Raw genomic sequence first — 20,296 nt, 5'->3', positions numbered from 1 at the left:
AAAAAAAAAAAAAAAGAAAGAAAGAAAGAATGCTTGTCCCGTCTGCCCATGACAGCAAAGCTGGGAGGGATAATAAAAAACACTGGAAGACAAATACAGCACTGGCAAAGCTTTCAACAGGTAGCAACAAGTAGCCTGAATTGGTTGGCGTTTCCCAAAGTGTGTTCTCTGGAACACTAGTCATAAAAGAAGTTTCTTAGGGGAAAGGTTCCGGCTGCGCAAATGGGCAATGCTACACTCTGGAGTTAGACCCCACCTGGGGATTTACATCGCACACAAGCATATTCAGTGCTCTGAAAAATCCCACAGTAAAGACACACGGAACCTCCTTTCATGGATTCAAAGGTTCCAGATGCAGCCGTGTTGGTGGGATCCATGAATGAGGGAGGTGGCAGTGCTTAAGACAACAGAGGATCAGGGGGCAGGACTGGGGGTGATCCAGGTGGGCTTGACAGTTAAAGGCATTCAAAACATGTTTTAAAACTCAGAGTCAGCCAGGCTCAGAGTCGGTGGCTCACACCTGTAATCCTAGCATTTTGGGAGGCTGAAGTGGAAGGATCACTTGAGGCCAGGAGTTTGAGACCAGCCTGGGCAATATAGCAAGACCCCTTTCTGTACAAAAAATTAAATTAATTAAAATTAGCTGGGCATGGTGGTGTGCACCTGTAGTCTTGGCTACTAGGGTTGCTGTTACGATCATGCCACTGCACTCCAGCCTGGGTGACAGAGTAAGACCCTGCCTCTTTAAAAAAAAACAAAAAAACTAAGAGTCAAGTGAAACCCTGAAAACTACCTATTGACTGAGGCTTAAGGTCCTTCCTAACCCTTTGACGAAAAGGTATTTCATTCACGAAACACCCCTTTGACGAAAAGGTATTTCATTCACGAAACACCTGTTAACACTCAGCTGTCTTTGAAAAACACAATTTGGGGAATGCTGACCTACACTAACAGGATAAAATGCAGGAGGAATAAATATTTTTATATTCATATTTTTCCTACACTTACATTAAAAAAATACTAATAGTATAAATAGTAACAGCCTGAATACTAACAATATAAGTACTGGATAAGTGTCAGTATATAGAAAAAAAGATACAGGGGTCTTAGTTGACCATAAATTTTAAAATGGCAAGTGCCATTTTAGGCTGCATTAACGGCCTAAATAATAGGTAATAGTACTATTGTGTCATCTGAAGGTAGTCGTTAGATCATGAAGGATCGGACATTTATGTGAGGAATTATGGAAGGAAATGGCGATATTTAACTGTGAAAGTGTAAGGCTTGAGAGGGAAAAGGTTGGGTGGAACATTTCCTTTCAACCCTCGCACTTCCATGGGGAGAGATCTTTACATTGGAAAGTTTGGACAAATTGAGCACGTATGGTTCAAGAATAAAGCTGCTATTTTTATCTCCACTTGCCTGATTTGAGTGGCTCTCTCTCACTTGGTTCTGAACTTAAAAGGGAGGGAAAGGGGGTGTAGTTATTATCTCCTAAAGGGCCAGCAGGAAGTAACAGCTGTCATTAACTACTTGAAGGCCAGGATAAAATGTGTATGACTTACAGGGAGGTACATTTTGAGTCACCAGGAGGAATGACTTTTCCATGAATTGGAGCTCTCTGAAAACGCAGTGAACTGCCTTACTGAGACAGAGGCAGCCTCACCAATGGAAGCGTTCAAGCCCAGGGGAGGCAACTCTATGCCCAAGCTGAGATGGGAATTCTTGCTCTGGGTGGAACGTTGTATTAGAGGGCCTGTAAAGCACTTCCTATTGCTAAGATTTTACAGTTCTGCAATATGAAGACATGCATAGGGGGTTTAAGGAGTGAGAGTTATTCACTGATTGCAAATCTGCAGCCTACTAACTTCCTCCATATAAATTATACTCTGTAAGTGATACTGAACTCTCCCAAATAACAAAATCTTAGGAGAAATGATATTAGAATAGAAGAATAAATTGGTTTATTCATTCTATGGGATACCAATCAGCAGTTCAAATGTGTGAACAAGACTCAAAAACATAATGGTGAGTGACAAAAAAAAATGTGCAAAAGGATATATACTATACTTCCCCATTTATGTACATGAAAACAACTACAGAATATTATATATTATTTATGGGTCTATTAACATAGGTAGCAAAAGTATAAAGCACACATGGGAATGATATACCAACTACAGGACTTGGAGTGATTACTTCCGGGGAGCAGGAGAGGGGAAAGGGATGATGGCTTGGAGTATTAATTACAGCAGTCATGTTTTATTATTTTTTAAAATAAAAAACCTGGAGCACAAAAGGCAAAAGGTTTATGTCAGTGATGGGCAGACAAGTGTTTGTTATATTATTATATTCTTTTCCATACATTTCTGTATGTTTGAACTCATTTAAAATGAAGTAATACTATTACAGAACTTATATTAGAAGCCATAAGCCCAGTCCTCCCACAAGTGCAGGGTCTTCTCTCTCCTCTCATTGCTGGTCTCCCAGCCTTTGCTCTCTCACTCTTTTCATTCTCCAAGTTCATTTTATCCTGGTATTAAAGTGAAATATGCTTCCTTGTCAGCTTCTACTCCTTGGGCCTGACTCTGCCCCTTGGGACAACAATGACTCTACTGTTTTCTCACTGCTGAACTAACTTACGTGACTGCCCTTCTACAAAGCAATGGAACTTTGAGTCTTATGGGAAATTTGTTAAAATCTGCTCTATGTGGATTAGTATGTCAAATGCATGCTGAATATTTTTTTACTGCAAAAGACATCTTCCTGATTTTAATATAATTCAGTAAGAGATAAAACAAGATAAAATTCTTAAGAAAATATTTTTCATCAACTTTGAAGGAATTATTCTATTCCAGATATTAAAGAACTATAAAAGTCTCATTTTTCCTCACATTAAAAAATTTTTAATTATAAAGATGCTATTTCTTCTATAAACATGTTCATTTCAGAATTGGCTACAAACTGTGTTTACCATAAGGTAAGAGAAATTGGGTTTGGGTTTTTTTGCCTTATGGGTTAGCTCAGTGATGTTCAAATTGCAAGTTGTCATCAATTACTAGGTCACGAAATCAGCAATTGCAAACCTTAAAAAAGAAATGTAATAGAGCAGAAAACATTGACATGCCACACTCATAGAGTAAATCCTGTTTGTGAAACTTTGGCTTTGGTTTTTTAAAAATCGCACACACATACACAGAGCCATGTACTGTGCCACGATGCAAAATGTATTTCTTGTTATGGATTGCAGCAAAAAAAAAAAGTTTGAAAACAATTGGGTTAGATGCTAGCAAATGCTTACAAAAGGAGCTGTAAGCCAGGTTTCTTTAGTTTAGCCTGAAACACCAGTGCTGTTTGAATTTATTGGATATAAAAATGTGTGATATGAAGGTAGGAACCAAAGAGGAGCCAACTGAGATAGGTTGGGGTTCAGAGCTACATCTTTGCTGGGTACCAGTAACACAAGGAAATATTCTGCTTCCTGCTTTGTCCAAATTTAAGATTTCACAGAATTGTTTTTGGGAGCTTTATTACTTCATTTACATATGTCATAGAGACTATACAATGCTAATGAGCACAAGAAAAACTTAGCATTTTAACCTCCTCTGCTATTGTTGATACTTCTGCAAACTGAAGAAGCCCTGCAGCTTCCACCTTGATCCTGTCAATGAAGGTGTTTGAGTCCCCATCCCCTGGCAGTCCAGAGCAGGGGGCCACCGTCAATAACACCTTTCCTGTTCTAGTAAAGCCATTCGGGACAGAGCAATTAGCGCTAAGAACCCAAATACAAAGAGAAATGCAATTCATGAACCTGTTCCTTGTTAGACCCTAATGAGGGACTTAGTATGAGCTCCATCTATCCTCAGAACATACACACACTTAATGGATTTTTCTTTCTGCCCTTCTTCTCCAACACAATTGGCTTTTATTTATTCTGACATACTCTACACGTAACAAACCTCGGAGAGCGTTGATAGTATTGGAGTTAAGGGCACTCACGCCATGCCTCAGACTGCCATAGACGTTACTTTTGACCAGGACGTCCTCAGTGAACAGCTTACGAATAAGGTATCTGGCTGACAGCTCTGGGCGAGTCTTCCTTTTTGCTATATTCAGTACTGAATATGGCATCTGTATATTTCTCTGTGGATTTCCAAAATAGTCTAGGAGCAAAAGCAAAAGATGTCAATTTTCATGGCAGATGTTAGGTTGCATTTTTTTTTTTTTAAGGCTGTAATAGAAAGGTTGACTTTTCTGAATTTTTTGGCTCAAGAATTTGAGAAGTTAAAAGAATTTAAAGCCTTGTTTTTAGTGGATTATGAGATAGCATGAGAGATGAGTAGAAATCACTGCTAACGTGATTACACATGCTCCCATGTTCAAGAGGAAGATTTAGTATTCTGCTACCTTTTAGGATATAAGTTTTAAAATTACATTTAGTAACAAATTCTAAGTAATTTTAATGCATTGTTTCCCTACTTATAAGAAAGGCTTTTTCAAAAATAGGCACCATGATTCTTGCTGAAATATTTATAAGTATTAAAATGTAGGTTTTTTATTTAGTATTAAACTCATCATTCAAAAATCAACAAACTGCTGATTCATCTTAAACAATGTATTTTAGATACCTTATTTGAACTGAAAAATAAATTTTAAACCTGTTTTCATTTCTCAATTCTACAGCTTAATCATCAACTTTGGTCCATAGTGATTCGATGAACCATATTTGAAAAATATTATATTTTACATAAAGGAATTATTTGTTCAAGAAAATATATTAGAGGAGTACACTATGATTCTTACAAGTCAATAAACATTATTTTTCATCTTGGAACATCCATCATTTAATGGGTGGCAGTATAAATTGCTGAATCATCTAGATTCAACATTTACCAAGAGATATTATTTAGAAATGCATTCAATGGGTCCAAAGACTTAACTTGCTTAACTCTAGGAGATTAACCAAGCAATATTTATCAAGGGTCAGGAAAAAAGGTCAATATTCTTTACCCTGGTAATTTAATTTCTGAGAACCTAACTTAAGAAAGTAATCCAAAATATGGAAAAAGCTATCCAAATGAAGATTTTTTGTGTTAGTGTGATTTATAATCCCCTTCCCAAAAACCCTCAAGCCAAAAAAAAAAAAAATGACGAAAAAGAGGGAGGTAGTTAAATAAATTGGGGTACACTTACTCAATGGAATGTTATAAACCTATTGGGATCAATGATTATGAAGGTTGTAGATTTTTGAGGAAAAACATATACATATTATATTAGAGAAGGAGCGTAATTATATGGAGATCATAATGTTTCATGTATAACAGACTACACACGAACTACGGTAGGTTGCTTGGCTCACAGTGGCCTGTCCCCTCGTTATAGCTGAGGGAGGGTTAGAGACATGTGACCCAAGCTCCCCAGATGCAATTCTTTCTCTTTCCCACAGTCTTGGGGCTGCTCTGACTCCTGTCTGTCTGAGACTCGATTTGTTCTTTGTTTCTTTAAATGTGGGAGCTACTGGTCCAGTGATTTTTGTCGTTGTTTCTACAGTGTACAACCTTAACAAATACAGTAGATTGCTTTTAGAATGGAAAAAATAATATAAAGATATGTCACTTCAATAATTCTGTTTGAACAGGATCCCAGGTAATGTTCTAGTTAGGGTTAACATAGGGCAAGATGAACTGTGAAGCATGAATGGCAGGTGGCACAGTCACCTACTGAACCACTGCCACGCAGCACTAATCAAAGCAGGATGTGTCTTCAACAGCCAGCTTAGCAGTGGGAACAAAATGTTCTAAGGAAATGGGTTCCTTAATTTATGCCAAAAATCCTTATTGAGCACCTGCAGTGTGCCAGGCAGGCACACAGAGAACAAGAACTTCGTCCCGGCTGTGGAGGATGGTGCCTCATCAGAGCGCTCACATGTGTCGGGTGAGTCGGCACAGAGCTGCTCTGTGCAGGAAAAATAACAGAATCGGCTTCACGCTAAAAGCAATCAGTCTCAGAACTAGGCATCTATATTTCATTAACTCATTAATATAAGAGTTTGAATTGTTTTGCTTTCTTATGAAATTTTTCAAACATACATAAAAGTAGAGAGAATAATACAATGAGCCCCATAAATGCATCACCCGGATTCAACATTTATCAGCGAGAGAATTTATTTTTAAAACTCACTCAGTGCTTCTTGAGGTGCTATGGAGTTACCAGTGGAAGGTGTTTTCATTTCTTCAGGGATAGCATTACTGGGCTGCTGAGAAGCCCCATTTTCTCTTGTGTCCGAGGCGCTCGTATGCAGAGGTAACGAAGAACTGCCTTCACTGCCAACACTACCCCCTTCACCATTCAAATCTGCAGACGCTGGTGCACCAGGCTCGGTAGGGCCTTTATTTTTGCCAACAGTTTTCTGCTGAAACACAAAACTGGATCTATAACCAAAATGTCTTTTCTTTCATCACTTTTCAAGTGTTTTGTTTAGAAAATTGAGGGATTTTAAAATTGTTGAGACTGTGGTTATTATCAATTTTAAAATTAAATAAACTGTGATGTCATTTTTTCCCAGCATATTACGGGGGTACAAATGTTTAGGTTACATATATTGCCTTTGTCCTGCCGGAGTCAGAGCTTCAAGCGTGCCCATCCCCCAGACGGTGCGCACTACACTCATTAAGTGTGTATACCCATCCCCTCCTCCCCCTCCGACCTGCCTGGCACCCGATGAATGTTACTACTATATGTGCACATAAGTGTTGATCAATTAGTCCAATTTGATGGTGAGTACATATGGTGCTTGTTTTTCCATTCTTGTGATACTTCACTTAGTAGATGTTAGAAAACATATTTAGATTCTTTATGTGAAATATTCTGGGTTCATTTATTAAATTTATTTGTGCCACCAAAGGCTGTCATGACCTACTGTTTCTTGGGGGACTTGGTAGCTCTGTCTAACGAACTGAATGAGAATTGCTGGCGCAAATGCAGTGCATAATAAACATTTCATGAATAAATAGTTTCTTGAGGATGACAACTTTTTGTTTGTTTTTAATGTTTTGTTTATTATGTGTTTTCTCTTTTCCTAGTGGCTTTCAAATCAGACTACACATTTGAATTACCCTAGTGATCTTTAAAAAAAAATGGCTATGCTGGGCCCTGCCCTCAGCAAATTCAACCAGAATCTCTGGTGGTGGAATGGGGGAGCTCGGGCATCAGTAACTACTTCTAAAAGTGTCTCATGTGATTCTAATATGCACCCAGGGTTGGTCACCACTGCTCTGGGTTGGGGCTTCTCTAACTTTAACATGCACATGAATCACCTGGGGTGGGGGGTCTTGCTAACATACAAATTCTGCTTAGTGAGTGTGGCGTGCAAGACAAGACTCTGCAGTTTTCACAAGCTTGCCGGGCTGTGGACCCACTTTGAGTGGCTAAGGACCCGCCCTGTTCCCAGTCAAGCACATAGCAGGCACGTGGCAGATGCTGCTTCTCTTCTGATGCCTAAGCAAATATGCAAATGATCATTTTCCAGGCAGTATCTTCATTTTACATTCAAATTGTTTAGGGTGCAATTTTTGAAAGCTATAAAATGGAATGTTAAAAATAAGCAGATTGGGTTTCAGACAGATGGTGCTTGAGCTATCACTGAAATCAACCCATTCACCAGGAAAACATAAGCTCGGCTACAAATAGTCTTGGCAAATAGTTTCCGTAAACTTACTCTAGAGACACAGGAGTGACTAGACAAGGTGAGAATAAAATGGGGTTTTCAGAGACGTTGGTGGAAATTAGGAATTGTCATTAAGATAAATACTTCATCAGAAGACAATAGATACGACACTTCCCAAGTGGCCCATTTACTGGTTAGAAAAAAAAATCTCTAATGTACTTTGAAGATAGAATGGATGAGAGAGAAACCAGATTCCTGTTACCACGTAACTATAGAGAGTATAAAATATCTGTGCTAGTTTAACCTCGTGGTATGCAACATTTTCACCAGGTTCCACCATCACTGAAAGTACACAAGTAATGAAGTGCCTGCGTTTTCTCCTGCGCCGCCAGGGAACACACACAGTCTTTTGTGTTCCTCAGTGAGATACTGAAAAAAGTTTGCCAAATATCCTGTTAGCTGAAACTTTTTTCCAGTATTGTCCTTGGCTTCAAATATACTAATTATAACACTATATTCGATTTATCTTTAGGGTATTTTTATATAGCATAAATATAAAACAAGGAAAATAAACAGGCAGTATGCTTTTGAAAGAACATCCCCTGCCCCCTAAATTAAGTAAATGAGATTTTAGCACATGGCCTGAAGATACTGCGTGCCATGCTAACAGTTCTGGAGTGTATATAGTATGAACTTATGTAGCAGTTACCATATTTAGATGAAAAACAACTTACTTGTGTTCTTTTGGTTTCAGAACATACATAGCGGATCAGAGACCTGATATAAGACATACACTCTTTCCAGTCTTTTCCAAGTTCACTCAAATCATAGTTGGGAAAAATTCCTGCCAGATATTCTGTAAACAGCAGAAAGTATTAACGAAAATTAGGACAAAATTAACGAAGAAACAAGATATTTTTTATTTAAAATAAATACTTGCTTTTTCTCTTTCTAATTATCATTCTTTTCTCTGACTCATTCTGAAAGTTTAGAAATTCCACCCAACAAGGATGTTTTGCCGAATTATCTCACTTCCTCTACTGCAAGATCCCCTAAAACTGACTGAGGGAGCCAATACTGACTTCTTGGTGCTTTTAAAAAAAAGTGTGTAACCAAAAGTCAATTCTTTCAGGGTGCCTGGACCATTTAGTAACCCAATGGATAAATCAGAACTAAACAGAAAAGGAAACACATAAAGAGAAAATAGTATTACTGCAAATGTTACTACACCAGGGTCTATTCATCTGTGTACTTACCATGTCTATCTCCCCCAGAAGCTATCCCCTTGGCCTAGAACACCTTCCTATTCCCCTTACCTAGCTAAGGAGAGTCCTTCAGAATCCAGCTCAAATGTCTTATCCCTAGCCAAGCCTTCCTGAACTCCCTCAAAGTTGCTCTGCTCTGAGCCTCCCCCACACTATACCAATAGACTGGAATTTATGTTTCCATCACCGTGTCCCTTTTCAGACTGTGAGCTCCTTGCAGGCAGAAATACTTATTCATTGTGGTAAGCCTCAGTACCCATGAGTTCTAGGACCTCAATACACATTTCTAGAAGCAGGAAGGCAGGAGGCTGTAGTGGACCAATCATCAGTTCTTATTTCTGTGTTGCCGGTCATCAGCACTGAAAAGTCTGTTGTATTCCCTCACCTCTTTTTGGGGGGCAAGGGGAGGCTTTTTCAGTATTTTTTAGTAGCAACTTTCAGTGCTAAAGAATTGACTTAGTACTAACCATAAGTTACTATAATCAATAAGGCTTGTCTTATCGAACCAGTCAATGGGTAAGTTTTATTCTTATGAAAAATTAAAAAATGAACAGTTCTAGGATTTACACAGGCTTCATTGTTATTTCTTCGACTGCCAATAACATTCATCATATGACCAAATGATGATAAAAACAAGATTTCATTATAACTTTACATATGCATACCTCTTAGTGCAGCCATTTTGTTTGGATCTAGGCATTGGCGGCCTTGTGAATTGGCACCCACAGAGCTGCACATCAGGATTTCCCTGGAGAACAAATTACGAACCAAGTAGCGGGCTGCATTCTTAGGTGCGGCTTTCTGTTGTGCAGTCGCCAAATGAGTATTAAGCATCGTGACATTTCTTTTTGGATCACCAAGATATCCTTTAAAAAAATACAGGGAAAAAGGAAAATCCTTGTGTTTATCTTGCAAGGATACCCTAACCATGCTCAAGAGAATTAAACACTGATTTCTAATTCACAAATTTCCATTTGGGTGAATTTCTTTCTATGCTTATCCCTTCTTTTCCTTAAATGGGTCTCTCTGACTCTACCTGCTTGACTGTCAACATTCTTCATCTTTGCTAATCTTGAACTTGCTGTATCTGAACTAATCTGTTCATTGGCTTGAATAAATTTAATTGTTAGGCTGCAGATACATATGTAAACATGTTTCTCTGATTCCCATTGCTCCTTTTTATACTCTAAAAGTACACTCTCCAGCCTGGGCAACATAGCAAGATCCTGTCTCTACGAAATTTAGAAAATCAGCCAGGCGTGGTAGTGTGCACTTATAGTCTCAGCTACTCAGGAGGCTGAGGCAGGAGGATCACTTGAGCCCAGGAGATGGATGCTGCAGTGAGCTATGATCGTGCCACTGCACTCCAGCCTGGGTGACAGAGCAAGACCTTGTCTCTAAAATAAATAAATGAATAAAATTATACTCAGAGCCATATTACTGAGTGAGTATATGTTCCCTGGAGACAATTTGGAAAGTAGGGGTGGGGATAATGAAGAAAACTTTCAAATAGCTAGCATTTATTAGTAGCTACTATATATCAAGCACTATGCTAAATATGTTACATCTATAAGCTCAGGTTCATCATCCTAGCAACTCCACCATTATTCCCACTTACCAGAGGAGGAAACTGAGGCCTAGGGAGGCTATTATTTGAACAAGGTCACATTGCTAGTTGTAGAACCAGTTTTCAAATCTAAGTCTGTCTATTTATAAGCCAAGTACTCTGAACCATTAATCTTTTGCTATTGTCTTCCATTCTTTCTCCTATTTCCTTTTTGAAATACAAAATTGAAATCATACTTTATGTATAGTTTGAATCCTGAGTTTTCAGTTAACATTATATTTTGAGCATTTCTCTGCTTTCTTCTTCCTCTTTCTTTTTCAGTCTGCATCCCTGTCATCACGATTTTCCTGACAGGTGATATTTATGTTGTATTGATGTCCTATGCATTGTGTCCAGGGCTTTAATGCATTGTCCCATCTGATCCTTACAATTCCATGAGGTAGATACTATTATTTTTGTCATTGAAGAAACCAAAATTTAGGTTAGGAAAGTGGCTAAAGGTCACAAGGTTAGTAAGACACAGAGTTGGGATTTGAACCCAGACAGGTGGACTCGAGAGCCTGTGTTCTCAACCATTAAGACTTTACTGCCTTGTATGCCATGGATATATCTAAGTCACATCACTAATTCCCTATTGTCTCTTGTTTTTTCTTTTCCAATTTTTCACAATTCTGTAAAGGATATTCTTGTACTAAGAGTTTCATGTAAATTGTTTACTATACTTTCGGGTAGAAGTGAGATTACTGAATCAACTGGCACAAATATTTTTATGGATTTTTATACAAATTACCCTTTAGAAAGCTTGCACCAATGTATGCTTCTAACAACAGTGTATCGGAGTGCCCATTTTAATACAAACAGCGCAATTTTGGAAGTTTCTTCTGGTTCAGGTAACAACGTAATTTAAAGGAAAAGGCTCTCTTCTAGGACAGGAGTCAGCAAACTGCAGTCCACCAGCCCACCCCTCCACTTGTCTGTGTGAATGAAGCTGCACATGGGTGCACTGGCACATGGCCATGCCCATTCATTTACCTATGGGCTGCTTTCGTGTTACAACAGCGGAGGTGGGTAGTTGTGACAGACAATACTATCTAGCCCTTTACAGAAAAGGTTTCCAGATCTCTGTTCTAGGATAGTAATAAGAAATAAGCTGCTCAGAAGTTGAGACACAAACACAAAAGAACTATAACATATTTGGAAGGCTTGCCCTTGGAGGCCATGGAGCTTGGGGTCCTCTCTTCTCTCCCACTATGGCTTGGCAGGCAGTACAGCAGACCAGTGAGAACATGAGCTTTAAAGTCAGAGAGAACTGGGGTAGAGTTCTGCAAGTGCCACTCACCAGCTCTGTGACCTCAGGGATGGGGTATATAAAAGTGGCAACATCATGGGGTCATTTTAAATGTAAGCGGAGAAGAGGCACATCAGCTGATTGGCACAGTGCCTTGCATATAATAAGTACTCAACAAATATTAGTCATCATTCTGAATATCACCTAAAACCAGCCCTCAAAATAGAAAACAAACAGCTTCCACTAGCTTGTATCAAGGATGTTGATGAATATAGGTCAAACGGTGCCACTTGTACTGTGTGTCATATCAAACTCACCATAATTGGGAGGGATACAGACAGATGATGAGGAAGAATCTGGGCCACTGTCATTTTTCAAGAAAGTTGGGCAATTAATTGTGTCAGAGCTGTTTTCCATGCTGGTTTCTGCTTTTATCAATATTTTTATAAGTAAAAGTACTGAAAGAAAAGCTCTCAACTGCTAATTTTGTATCCACAAAAACTGCTTTTCAGGTATGGAGGGGAAATAAACACACTCTCAGACAAAAGAAAACTAAAGGTATTTGTCGCCAGCAGATCTACTCTTAAAAGAATGGCTAAAGGAAGATCTTCAAACAAAAAGGTTATGATGATAGAAGGAATTGTGGAGCATCAGGGAGGATGGAAGTACAGAAAGAGCAGAAATATGCATGTGGAGAAACTAGATCATTCCTACATTGTTGGAGGAAATGAAAATGGAACAGTCATCCTGGAAAACAGTTTGGCAGTTTCTTAAAAAACTGAAATTACTACATAGCCCAGCAATTTCACTCTTAGGAATTTATCCCAGAGAAATAAAAGCACATGTTGACACAAAACCTGCATATGAATGTTCTTTGTAGCTTTATGTGTGATAGCCAAAAAATGAAGACAACCCAAATGTCCTTCAAACTGCAGTGAATCTATACCATAGAATACTATTCAGTAATAAAAAGAACAGAAAGAACAGAAATATGGATAAATAGAAAACTATCGTGAGTTTTCTTAATCACAGGGGGTGACTAAAAGAAAAACGAAAACACCATCTGATACCTATGACCTATGACATTTAAAAGTGGGGAGGGGCCGGGCGCGGTGGCTCACACCTGTAATCCTAACACTCTGGGAGGCTGAGGCGGGTGGATCGCTCAAGGTCAGGAGTTCAAGACCAGCCTAAGCAAGAGTGAGACCTCGTCTCTACTAAAAATAGAAAGAAACTATTTGGACAACTAAAAATCTATATAGAAAAAATTAGCCAGGCATGGTGGCTCATGTCTGTAGTCCCAGCTACTCGGGAGGCTGAGGCAGAAGGATCATTCAAGCCCAGGAGTTTGAGGTTGCTGTGAGCTAGGCTGACGCCACAGCACTCTACTCTGGCAACAGAGTGAGACTGTGTCTCAAAAAAAAAAAAAAAAAAAAGTGGGGAGGGCAAAGGAACCTAAGTGGAATTAAAGTTTCAACACTTCATTCTAAGTGAGAAAATGTTGATTCTCTGGCAGACTGTGATAGGTCACATATGTATATAGTAATACCCAGAGCAACCACTAGGAAAACTACACAAAGCAATATAGTAAAAAACATAAACAAATCAAGATGGAATACTAAAAATGTTCAAGTAACTCCCAGAAAGGCAAGAGAGAGAAACAGAAGAAAAAGAAAGAGAGGAAAGAAACAGAAAAATAATTAAATGGAAGACTTAAACCCTATGATATCAATAATTACCTTGGATGCAAATGGTCTAAACACATCAATTAAATGTCAGCAATTGACAACATAGACAAAAGATAAGACCCAACTATATGCTGTTTATAAATTTTTTTTTAAGAGACAGGATCTTGCTCTATTGTGCAGGCTGGAGTGCAGTGCCATGATAACTCACCGTAACCTCCAACTTCTGGTCTCAAGCAATTCTCTCACCTCAGCCTCCTGGGTAGCTAGGACTACAAGCACATACCAACACACCTGGCTAATTTTTTAATTTTTTGTAAAGATGGGGTCTCACTATATTATTCAGGCTGGTCTTAAACCCCTGGCCTCAAGCAATCTTCCCTCCTTGGCTTCCTAGAGCACTGGATTACAGGTGTGAGCCATTGCACCTGGCTGCCTAACTGATATTTTATTAAGGTGCAAAAGCAAATTCAATGGAGGAAAGATAGCCACTCAAAAAATGGTACTGCAGCAATTATATATCCATAGGCAAAATAATAATAATAACCTCAGCCTAAACCTCATACCTTATATAAAACTGAAAACTCAAAATGGATCACAACTTAGATATGAGTTATAAAAATATAAAACTTAAAAAAAAACAGATGAGAAAAAACTTAGGATCGAAAACTAGGCAGAGCTCATAGATTTGACACCGAAAGCACAGTCCATGAGAGGAAAAGTTGATAAATTGGAGCTCAAGAAAATTAAAAACTTTCTCTCTGCAAACAAAACAAAACAAAAAAGCCTGTAAAGAAGATGAAAAGGCAAGCTGCAAACAAGAAAATATTTGAAAACTGCATATTCAACAAGACTACTACCCACAATATCTAAGTAATTCTCAAAACATAGCAGTAAAAAAAACAAACATTATTATAAGAACAGATATTTCAGAGAAAAGGATATACAGATGGAAAATGAGAACATGAAAAGATGTACATCATAACCAAAGGCAAATGCACACGAAACCCACAATGAAGTATTACCATATACCTATCAGAATGACTATCTGAATCACTAAAATCAAAAAATAGTGAAAACACCAAATACTGATAAGGATGCAGAGGAACTGAATTACTCCTACATTGCTGATGGGAATGTAAAGTTGTACAGCCACTCTGGAAATAGTTTGACAGTTTCTTATAAAACTAAATATGCAATTACTATACCACCCTGCAATTAATTGTACTTGGGTATTTATCACAGAGGAATGAAAAAGGCATGTTCACAAAAACACCTGTACACTAGTGCTCATAGCGGCTTTACTTATAATAGCCAAAAATTGGACACAATCTGGATGTCTTTCAACAGGTGAACAAATAAACAAACCATGGTACATCCACACCATGAAACAGTACTCAGCAATAAAAAGGAAGGAGATACCAATACATGCAAAAATTTGCATGACACTCCAGGGAATTTATGCTACGTGAAACAAAGGCAATCCCAAAAGGTTAAATGCTGTATGAGTCCATTCATATAACATTCTTTCAACGGAAAAATTATGAAGATGGAGAACACACTTGTAGTTGGATGGGTTAAGGATGAGGCCAGGGAGGGAATGACGTGAAGGAGTGGGTGTGGTTATAAAAAGGCAGTAAGAGGGTTCCTAGAAGTAATGGGACAGCTCTGCACCATGACTAGTGGTAAGCACCTGAACCTAAACATGTCATAACACTGCAGAGAACTAAACACACTCTCACACACAAATGAACATGAGGAAAGCTGAGGACATCTGAAGAGATCTGCTGATTGTATAAATTTCAAAATCCTAGTTGTGATACTTTTAGTGTATTTTTTCAAAAATATTACTATTGAGGGACACTGGGCAAAGGATACACAAGATCTCTATGTGTTATTTCTTATGCCTGCATGAGATTCTGAAATATCTCAAAATGAAAAGTTTAATTTTAAAAAGCTATCACTGATAATTAATATGAAGAATGCTGGTGAATCTAGATTAAAGAGTGCTATTTGTATTAATACTGTGTATCATTTCAAACTCATCAAACCGGGAGTGAGGAAGACAGATGCTGAATCATTATCTTGGCCATTGGCATTTTCTACTGAAGTGGGGTAATTCACTGTCTCAGAATGCTTTTCTGGGCTGGATTCTGTTTTGAGCAACATTTCAATATATAAAACATTTTCCAGTGCTGGCAGACAAGAAATCTCAACCACGTTTTTTATATCAGGCAAAACTATCCTTCAGGAATGATGGGAAAAAAAGATGTTCTCAGACAAAAGAAAACTTTTTTAAAAAATCGTCACTGCCTGACTTACCTTCAAAGAATGGCTAAAGGAAGATCGTTAAATGAAGGGGTGGGGAACCTGTGGTTTTCTAGGTCCTTAAGTTCAGCCTTTTGACTGAATCCAAATTTTACAGAACAAATCCTTTTAATAAAAGGATTACAACGGGTGCAGCAGAGAAAGATGAAGCTTTCCTTGCCTCCTTTGGTGCTTAAAAAAGAACAATCTTGAAATCAGAAGGCTGAAGCTTCCCCACCCCTTATTGCAAAATGGTACAGCCACTCTGAAAAACAGCTTGGCAGTATTTTATAAAACTAAACATACACTTGCCATAGAGTATCTCAGAGAAATGAAAACTTACGTTTGCACAAAACCAGTACAGTACATGAGTTTTCATAGCAGGTTCATTTCTAATAGCCAAAACCAAAAAACAACCCAGATGTCCTTCAGTAGGTGAAAAGATAAACAAACCGTGGTACATCCACACCATGGAATCGTCCTCAACAATAAAAAAAGAACTACTGACACATGCAGCAACTTGGATGAGTCTCCAGGGAATTATGCTGAGTAGAAAAAACCAGTCTCAAAAGGTTACAGACTATTTGAGACCATTTATATAAAATTCTCAAAATGACAAAAATCTAAAGAAGGAGAACAGATCAGTGGCTGCCCAACGGAGGCACAAGGCAGGGTAGGGGCAGAGAAGGGAAAGGTGGGTATGTCTCTAAGAGGCAACAGGAGGGACCACTGTAGTGATGAAAATATTCTGTATCTTGACTGTGATGGAAGATTTGGAAACCTACTTGTGTCATTAAATTATATCAAACAGAATACATATACACACATGCACAAACACAAGTAAAACTGGTTTTGATACCATACTATAGTTCTGTAAGGTGTTATCACTGGCGAAAGTGGGGAAAGTGTGCATGGGATCTCTCTGCATTATTTCTTACAACTGCATGTGCAGCTAAACTTTTCTCAAAATAACTTTTAATTTTTCATTAATTTTTAATTAAGAAAAGCTACTGCTAGCTCACATTAAGGGAGTTAATGAATCCAAATTTAATAGTGCTACTTATAATATGTTATCATTTCAAACTTGCCAGAACTGAACTATGTTGACCACTATCTTTTTCCAATAAAGGTGGGTAGTTCATCATCTGAGGCTGTTTCCTAGGCTATTTTCTACATTAACCAACATTTCTATAAGGAACATATTTTTCAAATACTGTAAGAAACAGTCCCAACCATGTATTCTATATCTGGTGAAACTATCCTTTGGGACCGAAGCAAAAATGAAGACATTCATAAACAAAGGAAAGCCAAAAGTACTTGTCACTAGCTGACTTACACTTAAAAAAAATGGCTAAAGAAAAATCTTCAGTCAGAAAGGATAGAAGGAATGGAGCATCACTAAGGAAGGAAGAGCAGCAATATGGCTGTGGAGAAACTGGATCACACGTGCATTGCTGGTGCGAATGGAAAATGGTACAGCTGCACTGGAAAACAGTTTGTCCGTTTCTTGTAAAATTAAAGATGCAATTACCAAAAGACCCAGTGATTGTGCTCTTGAGCATTCATTTCGGAGAAGTGAAAACCAGTGTGAATGAATGAAATGAATAAAATGAAGCAAAACGAAAACTTTGAATGAGTGTTCACAGCAGCTTTATGTCTAATAGCACAGGAAACTCAGAGGTCTTCAATGGGCAAAGTGATAAACAAAGCCTGGTATACCTGTACCATGGAATATTCCTCAGCAATAAAAAGGAAGGAATGACTGATACACACAACAATGTGGATGGGTCTTCAGGGAATTATACTGAATGAAAAAAGCCAACCCCGAAAGGTTACATACCACATTGATTCCATGTATATAATACTGAAGTGACAAATTATAACTCTGGAGAACAGGATTATTGGTTGCCAGCAGTTAGAGACAGGTCAGGGGTGGGAGTGAGCGAAAGTGTTCACTAGAGAAAGGTGGGTTTGGTTATAAAAGGGCAATATGAAGGTCCATGACAGTGATGGGACCATTTCAGGGCTTGCCTGTGGTAGAGGATACATGAACCTCCACGATAAAAACATAACTAAAACACATACATACACATGCACACAAATACAAGTAAAACTGGGCACATCTTAATAATATCTGTGAAAGGTATCATGTCAATAACCTAGTTGTAATAATTTTCTATAGTTTTTTTTTACAAGATGTTACCGTTAGGGAAAAGTGGGTAATGGAAACACAGGATCTCTCTGCATTATGCAGCTAAGTTTTTCTGAAAATAAAAACTTTAATTAGAAAAATTTACCATTTTCTTGCACTATGGATGTCAAAGAATCTAGATTAAATAGTGCTACATGTAATAAGTATCATTTCAAACTCGCCAAAATTGTGAGGGATGCAGTGAGATGACAAAGAAATATTTTGGCTACTGTCATTTTCTAATAAAGGTGGGTAATTTGTCATCTCAGGGCTTCTTCCTAGGCTGGCTTGTGCTTTGACCAACATTTGTATTAATATAAATAAAATATTTTCAAATACTGAAAGACAAGAAATCTCAACCATGAATTCTGTATCAGGCAAAAGTATGCTTCAAGAATGAAGGGGAAATAAAGACATTCTCACATGAGGCAAAACTAAAAGTATCTGTCACTAGCTGCTGTACACTTAAAGAATGGCTAAAGGAAAATCTTCAAACAGAGAAGAATGATGAAAGAGCAAATCTTGGAGCATCAAAAAGGAAGAAAAAATAACAAAAGCAGCAGAAATATGGATGTGGAGAAACTGGATCATTCATATGCAGTTGCTGGGAATGTAAAATGGCACAGCCTCTCTGGAACCATTTAGAAGTTTCTTATAAAACTAAACATGCAATTACTATACAACCAAGCATTTGCACTCTTGGATATTTATCCAAGACAAATAGAAACTTATGTTTACACAAATATCTGTACATGAATGGCCACAGCAATTTTACTTATAATAGTCAAAAACTGGAAACAACTCAGATATCTTTCAATAGGTGAACGAATAAACAAAGTGTGGTACATCTATCTATACCATGCTAGAGTAATCAGCAATAAAAAATAAGGACTACTGATATCACACAACAAGTCAGATGAATCTCCAGGGAATTAGGCTGAGGCAGGTATAGTTATAAAAGAACAAGATGAGGCATCCTTGTGGTGAAGGAAACGTGTGCATCTTGACCATGGTGGTGGGAATCAAACCTACGCATATGACAAAACTGAATATAACTAAATCCACACACACAAATCAATACAATTAAACTGAGAAATCCCAATAAGACCTATGGATTGCATCAAGGTCAACATGCTGGTTATGATGTTCTACTATAGTTTGGCAAGATATTATTGGGAGAAATGAGTAAAAGGCAAAGGATATTTCTCTGTATTATTTCTTACAACTACATTTGTATCTTAAATTACCACAAAATTAAGTTTATTTTTAGAAGCTACCACTAGCTTTACATTAAGGATGTTGATAGATCTAGATTAAACAGTGCTACTAGTAACATGTACCATTTCAAACTCACCACAATAGGGAGGAATGGAGGCAGATGAAGAGGCAGCATCTTGGCCGCTGTCATTTCCCGATACAGTTGTCTGAGAGTTGTTTCCCTGGCTGGTTTCTGCTGCGTTTCCTGGCATTTCTTGGCTGGTTTCTGCTGCTTTTCCCCGCGTTTCTAGCAGTATAACTTTTTCAAGTACTGAAAGACAAGAACTCTCAACCATTAATTTTATATTGGGTAAAATTATCCCTCAGGAAAGAAGAGGAAATAAAGACATCCTCACAAAAAGGAAAATTAAAGGAATTTGTCCCTAGCAGATTTATCCTTAAAAAAAAAAAAAAACAGCTAAAGGAAAATCTCTGAACAGAAAACATATTACAAAAGAAGGAATCTTGGAGTATCAGGAAGGAAGAAAGGATGATGGAAACATTGGAAATATAGATGTGGAGAAACCGGATTACTGAATCACTGCTGTTGGAAATATATAATAGTACAGCCTTTCTGGGAAACCGTTCGGCAGTTTCTTATAAAACAAAACGTGCTATTACCTTAAGACCCAGAAATTGCACTCTTGGCATTCATGACAAAGAAATGAAAACTCATATTTACACAAAAACCAGTACATGAATGTTCACAGTAGCTTTACCTGTAATATCCAAAAACTGGAAAGAAAAAACCAGATGTCCTTCAATGGGTGAATGGTTTTTTTAAAAAAAACTGTTCCTATCTATACCATGGAAAGCTATTCATCAATAAGAATGAAGGAACTATTGAGAAATGAAAACTTACATTTATACAAAAATGTATACATGAATATTCATAGCAGCTTTACTCCCAATAGCCAAAAACTAAAAACAAAACCCCAGATGGTCCCTCAGCAGGTGAATAAACAAAATGTAGTATATCCATACCATGGAATAGGAACAAACTGTTAATACATGAAACAACCTGGATGAGTCTGCAGGAAATTAAGCTGAGTGAAAAAAAAAGCCAATCC

The 20,296-nt window shown here is 37.8% G+C and overlaps 1 protein-coding gene across 1 annotated transcript in view; it reads right to left on the bottom strand.

The window, feature by feature from the left end:
- The window catches only part of BEND2 (BEN domain containing 2), a 54,184-nt gene that overhangs the window by 6,104 nt on the left and 27,784 nt on the right, over positions 1–20,296 (bottom strand). The window contains exons 8-14 of the mRNA XM_012656628.1: positions 19,324–19,497; positions 15,523–15,666; positions 12,104–12,244; positions 9,597–9,797; positions 8,401–8,522; positions 6,181–6,412; positions 3,960–4,163 (exon numbers count right to left, since the gene is read on the bottom strand). Of these exons, the coding sequence (XP_012512082.1) occupies positions 3,960–4,163; positions 6,181–6,412; positions 8,401–8,522; positions 9,597–9,797; positions 12,104–12,244; positions 15,523–15,666; positions 19,324–19,497 (1,218 nt within the window). The remainder of the gene's footprint in view (positions 1–3,959; positions 4,164–6,180; positions 6,413–8,400; positions 8,523–9,596; positions 9,798–12,103; positions 12,245–15,522; positions 15,667–19,323; positions 19,498–20,296) is intronic.

This window comes from Propithecus coquereli, unplaced genomic scaffold, assembly GCF_000956105.1.
Source record: "Propithecus coquereli isolate 6110/MARCELLA unplaced genomic scaffold, Pcoq_1.0 Scaffold513, whole genome shotgun sequence".
In the NCBI taxonomy this organism is placed as follows: domain Eukaryota; kingdom Metazoa; phylum Chordata; class Mammalia; order Primates; family Indriidae; genus Propithecus; species Propithecus coquereli.
The sequence above is the reverse complement of the archived record's forward strand: the minus strand, read 5'-3'. Positions and strand labels throughout refer to the sequence as shown.